Source organism: Amphiura filiformis, chromosome 20 (genome assembly GCF_039555335.1).
Source record: "Amphiura filiformis chromosome 20, Afil_fr2py, whole genome shotgun sequence".
Lineage (NCBI taxonomy): Eukaryota > Metazoa > Echinodermata > Ophiuroidea > Amphilepidida > Amphiuridae > Amphiura > Amphiura filiformis.
Window position 1 is genome coordinate 36,937,737 of NC_092647.1, and position 11,036 is coordinate 36,948,772.

The window sequence follows — 11,036 nt, forward strand, 5'->3', positions numbered from 1 at the left end:
ATATTTCATCAAGCACCACTACCACACCAAAAATGGGTAAATTCGGCCAACCTTGATGTTACTGCCACTGCCTGATCCTATCCAGTACGGTCAATTCAATTGTTATACCGTTCCGCTTGAGTTTATTATTAGAGAGATTGCGATGTTCCAAACGCAGCACGTGGAACGTACGTTTTCACGTACGTTTTTACGTACGTTAATACGGTGTTAAATATTGCTAGTCTCGGTTCTAAACTGGATTGTGCTCATTCGTCACGAAGGAGAACAATTTAGCTGGAATAAAGACTATAATATTTGATCTAATCTAATGTAGGTCGATAGAGGGCATAGTGATTGAAAAAATAACAGTAAGCTGAGTCTCTGCCTAATTCAAACAGGCCGCTTTTGATTTTGACTAAAATTTTGACTTAACATGCTGATTAAACTTAATTAATTGGGTTTTTTTTTGTGCTCCCCAAATATTATAGTTGCCCAAAAACATATATTTTGGTAGATTAAAGATCACTTAATCCGTACATCATGACTTTACTTTCAAATGAGACTTTTTCGTCCTGAAAATTGGATGCGTTGCATGGACTTAGACATGAGGTAAAATCAACATATTTCAACGTAGCATCTGCGTTATATTCTACGTTGGAATCCAAAATGGGAAATCGCAATGTCATTTTTTGTACGCAAAGTATCACACATATTTCAATGGGCAATCTTTGCGTATGAATATTGCGTTTAAATTTAGTCCATTTTTAATACATCGCTCTACCTTTATTATAATGATTTGTTACAAACAAAAAGGATCATAATAATAATTAGACTTTCCTTCGTATGTTCATTATCTTTGACTGTCTTTAACATATTGTGAAATGGACAAATTTTGTGCATTTTCAACGATGTATCTACGTCGATTTCGCACGTGGAATATCTTAAATAGCTAAATACGCGACCTCGCTTCGATACAGGAGAGTGGTTTTGAATAGATTAACGTACGTCCGACGTCTACGTTTCGAAATCGCAATGTCTCTATTATAACATTAGCATAGTAAACAAAGAAAGATTGCGAAATGCAAGGCATATATCGACGGTCGAGAGCCTGCAAGCCTCAACTCACAATCACCAGCTCCAATAAAATGAGCATAAAAGTCGTCAGGGCACTATAGAAGATACTGTCTATGAATCACGACAAATTTCAATAGAAAACAAAAGACATTGTGGAGGAAATATTGATTTTTGAAGACCAAGGCAAGGAGTCAACTTTATGCTCATTTCGTGAGAGCTGGTCATAGTGAGTTACGGCTTTCTGGTTCTGAACCCTCGATTATATTGCATTGGGAGAGGTGTAAAATGATACTGCATGGGATGAAGGATTGGTTTAAAATAAATGGAATAAAGCTCGGCACTGAAAATAAAAACCAGTTAGGTACATGCTTGACTAGCTTAAATCTAGTCAGTCTCGCTACTCCAGCATGCTTGAATAGTTTATTCTAGTCAAGCGGTACTTCAAACCGGTCGAGCTGACTAGTTTCGATTATCAGGAAAAACTAGGCGATCGTGCTTGACTAGTTTAAATCGGCACCGGACTGGTTTCTGCATTAGAAAACAAAACTCAGCACTTAAAATAAAAAACAGCTAGACACAAGTTTAAAACTAGTCAGTTTGGCTAATCTATCATGTTTGACTAGTTTATTCTAGTCAAGCGGCACTTCAAACCAGTCGAGCGAGCTGACTAGTTTCGATTATCAGGAAAAACTTAATAGAATACAACAAATTATTTTACTCATAGTCATGTGTCGAGCAAACTAGTCGAGCATGAAAGACTAGGAAAAGGCTAGTCCAGATGGGCACCATGCTTCCCCCAGTCAAAATTGAACAAAATCACCAAAATAATGCATTTCCTCCAAATATTTCAGCAAGATAAAGATGTGTGGTTTTAGCGATCTGGTAGTGTCACGGTTGGACCAGATGGTATTTTTCAATTTACCAAGTGCCCAGGCTGCCAACTTGTGTGAAGTTTACGTTTACTTCGTCAATTGGCATTTTGTTCAGCATGATATATCTTGGATCGTCTGACATGATCTTGCATTTGTTGGGTTATTTTCATTCCCCAGCTGCTACATGCTTTTTCTAATTCATTAGTGGAGATTTACAGGTTATCAAAATCCATATCCATGAGTGTGGTATCATCAACAATGGTCACTTATTGATGCTCGCCTGTTGTGTATAGCGTTAATATCAGGGGTTAATATGTAGTCGGACCAGTAACCAATTTAATGGCGGAACCCCTTTGTTCGAAACAATGGTATCACTTTTATGAATAGCCTGACGGAAAATCAAATCGACATCAAAGGAACAAAGCATTACGTAATCTATTTCCTGTCCTTTCTATATTTAACTTCCTTGGTCACCCTGTTCACTGTTGTTTGATGACATGTAAAAGTGAGTCGTTTTTAAGTAAAGTTGAACAATGATGGCGCTTTTATCTTAAATCTTCTTTGCATAAGGGGTAAACACTTGTATAGTGGTATTAGAACATCGGCAAAAACAAATGGCACGGAAATGTTTTCAAATCACTTTTTATCATAAAATGTAAGGAATAGCTCATATTATTTGACTAAAATATTATGTAAATAGCGCCTTTAATTTGCACACAAATGTACAATTTATAGAATAAAAATTACCACAAAAAAGCACAAAAATATGAATAATTTGGTAAAGAAACGAAAATCTATGTTAAATATAGCTAGAAAAAAGTGTGGGATAGCTGTTGGTGTTGTCCAGGATCTAGAATTATATATAATGTTTTGTTAGAAAAATTGATAAATGATCACATCAAGCAACCCTCATTAGATTGATTTTGTTGGGTTCAATAAAGGACTATTTCGTGATCCTAGCATCCTCTGTTTATGAATTTTTGCATTAGATATCAACGAAAAAAACCTATTCCCAAAATTTTAGTTGATTGCGATTTTGCGTTTGCGAGTTATGCATGATTAATGTGTATTACACTACACTACTCCATATAGGCCAGTGTTGTAATTTCGTTCTGGTGTACCAGAACGTAATTCAAATTTGACGATATTTTTGCCAAACGAATTAATCTGCAAGATTTTTTTTGCACATAAACATTATGTAGGTAGAAGTTTGCAGTGGTATATTAATCTCAACTTATTTTGTAAAAAGTTGGGGGATGAGGCTGTGGATTCACGAAATGCCTTTTTAATCATAATTATGGCAATAATATAAGTTAAAAATAATAAATAGAACACAATTTGTTATGTATGGTTTACATTGTTACGAGTCGTACTTGACTCAAGGCCAAAATCACCTTTTACCCAAATCCACACGAATGCACAACACAAATACACTGTTTGATTAAGCTAACAAAACCTAAGTCTTTAATTGAAAGCACGTTATGATTGGTACAATATATGACAACAAATGCACATACACAATAATCAAATATAATCACTCTTTAACTATTTAGTACTTAGCCAGCATTCTTCTTCTTGGTGATCATAAAGTTCTTGCAATGTTCTGGACGACTGATGTAATATATCCTTATTCACTTGTCCTGCGAAAATCAGTGAAGTCCAGTGTACACTTGAGTTAATAAATATCCTTGCGTATGAAATCCTCTCACAAAAATTCCCAAGCCTTAATTATAACATTAACCTTTCACATTTCATCACTTCCTGAGGGGAATCCCCTGACATCACTTCCTGCGGGGAATCCCGTGACATCATCTTCATTTACAATCTCTAAGGGTATTCCCATATGATCCAAAATTAGAAATGATTCAATTTGTTTTTGATCAAGTTGATGCAAGAAAGGGGAATCCCTAAAATGTCTCATGACATAGATTTTAATTGTAAACAAAGATGAATAATCAAATCAAATTACTCAGGGCACATCACAACATCATGCACATGAAAAAATTCAATGACCTATACTGTAGTTCTCGAACATAATGCACGGGAGAAGAATAGAACGGTGAATAGAAATGGGCACTAAAGGTTTTATGTGTGATATTCCTGTTCGAATGTTGTAACTGAACTGGCAAATGTTATGAAAAGACACATGTGCTATGAATTGTCACCCCGTGGACTTTTACACGCCTGATCACACAGTAGTAACCGGATAACAATAATAGTAAATGGAAATACGGTCACAAACTATGTCACCTGATCACGTGTTAAAGTCACATACAATTAATGTTGTGGTTCTCGTCTCGGCGATTTTCATGAATTGATGAGCTGTGTGTGTGGTTTTTTCTTCTTCTTTAGCTTCTTCTTCTTTCGAACAATTCTCGAGTAAAACGGGTAGGTTTTTTTTTCAAATGTTTTTCGTCGGGTTTTCAAAAAACAGGTTGGAACACCATGTTACCACCAAAAAGTATTATTAAATCAACCGATTAACCTTTAAACGTTCGGGCGGTTTCCACGAAAATTTGCTAAACGTGTAAACGTAAATTTTAAAAACAAAATAACACTTTTTTGCCAAAAAACAACAAATTATTGGAGTCAATAGTATCAACAAATGCTGGACCCTTTTATAGTTTGAAATTATTAAAAGAAAGTTGACACAAAATTGGAAAGTAGACACGTATTTTCACCCAACTGTGCTAACTTCATTAGTTTTAAAATTTTAATTTTTCTTTAGTAAAAACAAAAAAACCAGGTGGCCTTCAAAAAGGAAACAGACGATGACGTAAAACATTGCGTTTTTGTTTGTTTGTTTGTTTGTTTGTTTGTTTGTTGTTATTTTTTACTCGGTCTTATATATAAAAATCTTAAAACAAATCTAAGTAATCCCAGAAATTGAGGCGGGAGGCGATGAGAGCCAAAATATTAATTTGTTACCGGCCTATTGTCTGCGCATAGACACACACGTTCAACAAGTTTCTTTATGAGAATAAATGGTTCTATATGTTATATAACTTTGGTATTAAACGCATCGCGCGCTTGAAAGCAATATGTTACATATATTTAATGATATGAATCACTACCATAAGGCCTATGGTTACTATCGGAGTAAAACAAACAGGTTGGAACGAGTGAAGGAATGGACAGACACAATATATGAATCTAATGTTGTGAACAAATTGACAAAGAGTTTGTCAAGAAAAACGGTCATAGGCCAGCAGATACGTGTTCTTGGAATAGGAAGTGGAGACGGTAAGTTATAGTGATGTGTAGTGTCTCTCATGATGCTCATTTCTACAGTGTGGTCTAGAGCCTGGTTACCCAGTGTTAAAAGGTAGATAATCAAAATATTTTAAGGCTACATTATTCTCACATGATATGTCTAAGAATATTCGGTACAGAAAGTAATATCAATTTAAAAAATGGCGCCATTAGTACACTATCCACGCTTCAGGCTGGGCTCGCGCTACGCGCTACCTATAAATCCGTGAGCATTTTGGTAGTTTGCAAGTGAAGAGTGTCCACACACTATCGACTGATTACGTAACTGTTATGAATAGTATTAGTAGTAGTAGTAGTAGTAGTAGTAGTAGTAGTAGTAGTAGTAGTAGTAGTAGTAGTAGTAGTAGTAGTAGTAGTAGTATCAGCTATAAAACAATACTATTTGACACCATAGAATATGGAAACTATTATATTTATTAGTTAAAAATTGAAGTGATGTATGGGGTTGGCTGGGGTCGCTGCGGGGCGTTAAAAAAGAACCACTAACCGCGAAATGTGGATATCCAACTAGTTTGTCCATATGGATATCCAACAAGCTTAAACTATAAATTAGCCCCCGGTCGAGAGCAGGGCTTGAAGAATGAGGGAAATTATGGAGTAAAAGTACAAAAAATTAGGGTTAGGGTTTTTGGTTTAGGGTTAGGGTTTAGGGTTAGGGTTTTGGGTTAGGGTTAGGGTTGCTTGCTCCCCCACCCTTTTTAGCTGATCAAAACTTTCTTGTCCCTCTATTTTACCTAGGGCTCATAATCCATACTTCTTATTTTTCTTCTAGGTAAATTGGAAATCCATCAGCTGCAGAAATTGGCCGCAACATTCCCTAAAACATCTGTATGTGTAGTGGAACCGAGCGAACTGATAACTGAATACAAGGACACAGTTGGTAGCAATCCTATCGCTGACAGCATCAGTGCCGCCGAGAGCCATTACGGGCCCGGGGGCAATGTGAACGCACGGGCCCCTTTGATCAGTGATGACGGTGCAGGACTTCATAAGTGTGTGGGTGTGTGTGGCAGTGGCATAAATTTCTTTGTAACATGGGGGAGGGAGGTTGGTGTAAAATCCTTGAACATATGTTGCAGCCGAGCGAAAGTAGCATGTTTAGCTGCCAATAATCAAATATGAACATTGAAGGAGACAAATGCGCGCGAAGCGCGCACAAATTTGCAATTTGAACGGCATTTTGCTCCCAGATTAAGTTTCTCTGAACAACTTCCACGCAAAGTGCAAAAAATTTGCCAATTTAAAGCCAATTTGAAGCTAAAATGATCCAAGTATGAACCGGTGAATTGGACAAATGCGCGCGAAGCGCGCCAAAATTTGTAAATCGAATTAGCAACTTTTGCTCCCAGATTGGACGTACTGAAACAAACTCCGTGCAAAGCGCGAAAAAATTGCAAATGTTAAGGTAAATGATCAAATAATAAAGTGAAGGGCACAATGCGCGCGAAGCGAGCGAAAATTTGCAATTTGTGTTCCCACGATTATAGTGCACTCCCCTGATTTCTCGAAAATTCATTATATCGAGGATGATCATTTTGGCAAAAGCAAAGAGTAAATTCAAGTGAAATATTTATTAGAGTGTGTGCTTCAAAGGCTATCTTGTATTTTTTATAAAATGCATGTCTCTTTTCTTTGTTTTTAACGGGCCCGTTACTCTTGTTTGGTTTTTATGGGCCGTAAAAGAGCAAAGAAAACAGACCTTATAATGGACCCGTAAAGGCAAAGAAAAGAGACCGTAGTGGGCCCGTAAAAAGCAAAGAAAAGATACCATAGGCCCGTGTTGAAGGAAAGAAAAGAGACCTTAGTGAGTATGCAAAAAAAGCTTATAAGCAAAGAAAAGATATATACCTTAATGGACCCATAAAAAAAAAAAAGAGACCTCGGAGGGCCCGTAAAAAGCAAAGAAGAGATAGGCCTACCTTAGGGCTAAGAAAAGAGACCTTTGTCGGCCCGTATAGTAAAGCAAAGAAAATATGCCTTAATTGCAAGGTATCTATTCTGAATTTTTTACGGGCCCCTGAGGGCTGTTTTCTTTGCTTTTACTGCCCCATAGTAAAGTATCTTTTCTTCATTTTTACGGGCCCCTTAGGACCCCGGGCCCCGGGGTAACGCCCCCGGTTACCCCCCTTGTCGGCGGCACTGGACAGCATCGTCTTTGAATGGCACAAGCAAACCTTTGCCGAGTTCCTTACTTCCAATGGAAGTCACCAGAAGTACCATTATATTTCCGCCATACATTCGGTCTATTTTCTTGGTGATGACCTGGATGCATCCATTCAGACGTTGTACAATCTTCTTGAACCCAGCGGAATACTTCTTCTTATAATAGTAGCAGGTATGGAATAAACGAAACTTTTTAAAAGCGCAGTGATTTATAGTGTGCGTAGCCTCTTTATGACAGGTTTCGCTCAGTGCCAGAAGGACCGGTTGGAGAGAATTCAGAAGCGTGAATGTAAGCTATTCCTTGGCAAGGAGTATAAATCTTATTCCGACTCCTTTGCAACTTTGGATCTTGAGCCTCTACACACTCGTAGACGGCAGATTTGCAAAGGGTTTGCCTCCAAACCACATGCATCTAAAATTCTTCAGATGTTTCCCTGTCACTGATTATTCATCCTCAATGATCCTACGAAAGCCTCCCAAAGACAGGAGTTTACAGATGGGAAGCCAAAAGATTCAAGGAAAGACCAGTTCCACACATGGCTGAACTCCAGAATCAGGCTTAGTGTTTTCCTGTCCATCTAGTGATTTGAGTGTTTTAATAAATATCTGAATAATCCCATGATAATTGTTTTTTATTTGTATTCAGAACACGGAACAACTACGACTATCCCTGTACATCGAAATCTGAAAGACGACAAGGCGATCAATATCAACGTGGTCAATTCTTCACAAGTGAAAGCCATACTGGATCAACTTCAGATTGCATACACCCAATCCATGCACACGGAAACTATTGACATCACAGATTTCATGGACAACAGCAGTTCTGAAGGAGACATTCTTCTGGATTTGCTTACGTTCACCGTTGACTTCAAGAAATCGGCGCCTGATGATGTGCTTGATCGCGTAATGCGTCATTTCCAACAACACTCACGTATTCTAAATAATGGTAATGGTATTGAAAAGATCTTTTGTGAAACAAGCAGTGATATATTTTTAATAACTAGAGAAGATAAGTGAAGAGTGATGTGTATTGTCGTGATTTGAGTATTTAATCACCTGCATGCGTACTCTTCACGGATTTTTGATGGTATGTAATACAGAGTCATTTTAAAGAAAAGTTGAACAATGATGAAGCTATTTATCTTAAATTTTGTTTGCATCTTTACAAGTGGTAGACACTTATATAATGGTATTAAAACATCAGAAAAAAAGACTTACAAATGACAAGGAAATTTTAACAAAACTTTGTATCATGAAATATATGGAATAAGTCAATTATTTAGCTAATTTAAATTAAAAGTATGTAAATAGCGCCCTCAATTTGCACACAAATTTACATTTTATAGAATGAAAATTAGCACAAAAAAGCGTAAAAATGATAAATAATTTGACATATAATTGAAATTATATGTTTAAAATAGTTAAGAAATGTATGTTTATTTGTGACCGTACAGCACAAATGAGCCGTAAATTCCCTAAATTGTATTCTGAGTTACAATGTAAAATGTGCATGAAGGTCGTATTCATCGGTACCTGTAGCTGGCGCGACATCTATCTCATTTTAATAGTCAAACACCATTCAAAAATCCTATTGTTGAAGAGGATAATAAGATTCTACCTTAGATGGCTATAGAATTTTTAATAGATCTGGTCTTTGTTTGCTTTGGCTAAATCCTGTTCAAGTGGTGGGTTACCAGGCATTGTATTTTGTATAGGTATGTATAACCAACAATTAACAATGAGAGAACTTTCTTGAACCTCGTTGACTTGGGGATGATTTTAAATGAACGTTAATTATGACTGTTTGATATTTATTGCCAGCAATGTGGAAAAAGAAACACATGTAGAAACGAAAAAAGCTACCATTTTGTTGAAGGCGCAAAGTTCAACAAACCCCGCTTCTGGATATCGTTTGAAGTCAAATAATATACCATTTTACAGTTTATGATGTATATTTTCTAAACAAGAAATAAAACAAAATTGACCGGGGGAGGAATTTACGGCTCATTTGCCGTGTACGGTCACATATTAGTGTGATAGCTGTTGGTAGTATCCGGGTTTATAATTGAACATTATAAAATATTTTTGTTAGAAAATTTAATAAATGATCACATCAAACAACCGTGACTTGGGTAAGATGTCTTTAAAAACCATAAAATAACAACTCATGGGCTTTGCAGCTTAGAAGCGCGCATCTTAGACATTTGACAATTGACCTTCGCAGCCAGGATAAGCTCCTTGAGTTTTGTACAGGTTGCAACGAGACTAAACATTTCAACCAGCGTTCGGCCTCTCGCACTATAGTCAAACGCCTTATCTATTGAGCTATTAAACTTGGCTGTTAAAAGCACTCTCTAACTTGACTGCTAAAATTATTTGATTTCAAAATCAAACGACATACCACAAATTGACCCCCCTCTCGCAGCCTGCCAACAATTGCTTGCCCACCCCCCCCTTCGCGGCCTGCCAAAATACCCCCCCCCCCCCCTTCGCACATGTGATAAATCGTGGTTGGCTGCACATATTATATGTTAAATTCAATGTTTTATGAATATAATTCGATTTAGCAAGATTTGGAGCTCTGCACTTCAAATTCACGTCAATTTCAAAGTTTATACACTTAATATATTTAATATAATACTTATTTTTTATTATAACAAACTGGAACACGAACTATACTAGCTTATTACCTTATACAGAAAGGGGATTTATACACAATCACTCAGCAATTTGACATGCCTGGCGCATCAAGACATTCTCTGTCTGGATAACATGACTGTCGCCCTCAATACGTCTGGGCACAAATTTAAATAACAATACGCTATTTACATATGAATGCGGCCTCATGCTAATTTCTAGTGCCGCTTCCAGGTATTGTTCTATGGTAAAACTAAAAGCGGCAACCCTAATTAGCATGAGGCGCATTGATATGTAAATAGTGTATTATTATTCAAATTTGCGCCCTGACTTATAGATGGCGGTAGTCATGTTATGCAGACGGAGAATGGCTCGATGCGCCAGGCATGTCAAATTGCTGAGTGAATGTGTATATAAATCCCCTTTCTGTATAGGTAATAAGCTATAGTAGATTTGTGCACCAGTTTGTTATAGAATGAGTATCATATTAAATTATATTAAGTGTACAAACTTTGAAATTTACGTGAATTTGAACTGTAGAGCTCTGAAATCTAGCTAAATCGGGTGGTGTGAAATTCTGCAGTGTGACCCCCTCTGCATGGTAGAATTATATTCATAAAACATTGAATTTAACAGATATATGGGCAGTCAACCACGATTTACTACCATTTAAAAGATGAATAACATGAGATATAAGATGATTAACAATGATAAATAATCAAGAATACAAATGACAATTTAACTAGTAAACAAGCCTGAAATCTTAAAATGTTGCCACGTGATTTCCCGAACACATGATATGTCAACATGTGACCATCAGTCAGATTTGCCGTAAATATTTTGGAGTATTGGTGCATGACTTGCACACAGTCGTAGTCAACTGTGCATTTCTTAAACTCCTAATAAAATCAATAATTCATGCTGGGAGCCAAGTAACATTCTGTCTGCTTAGTGCAGATTGGTATTTTATTTTACATAAATACAAACACATAGACGAATACGGCGCCTTAATGAAAGGTCAGGTGGGTGTCAAAT

General features: G+C 36.8%; 1 protein-coding gene across 1 annotated transcript; it reads left to right on the plus strand.

Annotated features, from left to right (window-relative positions):
• Positions 1 to 4,966: 4,966 nt before the first annotated feature.
• Positions 4,967 to 8,381, plus strand: LOC140142295 (histamine N-methyltransferase-like). The gene is made up of 3 exons (XM_072164264.1): positions 4,967 to 5,168; positions 5,971 to 6,105; positions 8,008 to 8,381. Exons 1-3 carry the CDS (start codon positions 4,967 to 4,969, stop codon positions 8,379 to 8,381), a joined length of 711 nt encoding a protein of 236 aa, XP_072020365.1.
• Positions 8,382 to 11,036: the final 2,655 nt, after the last annotated feature.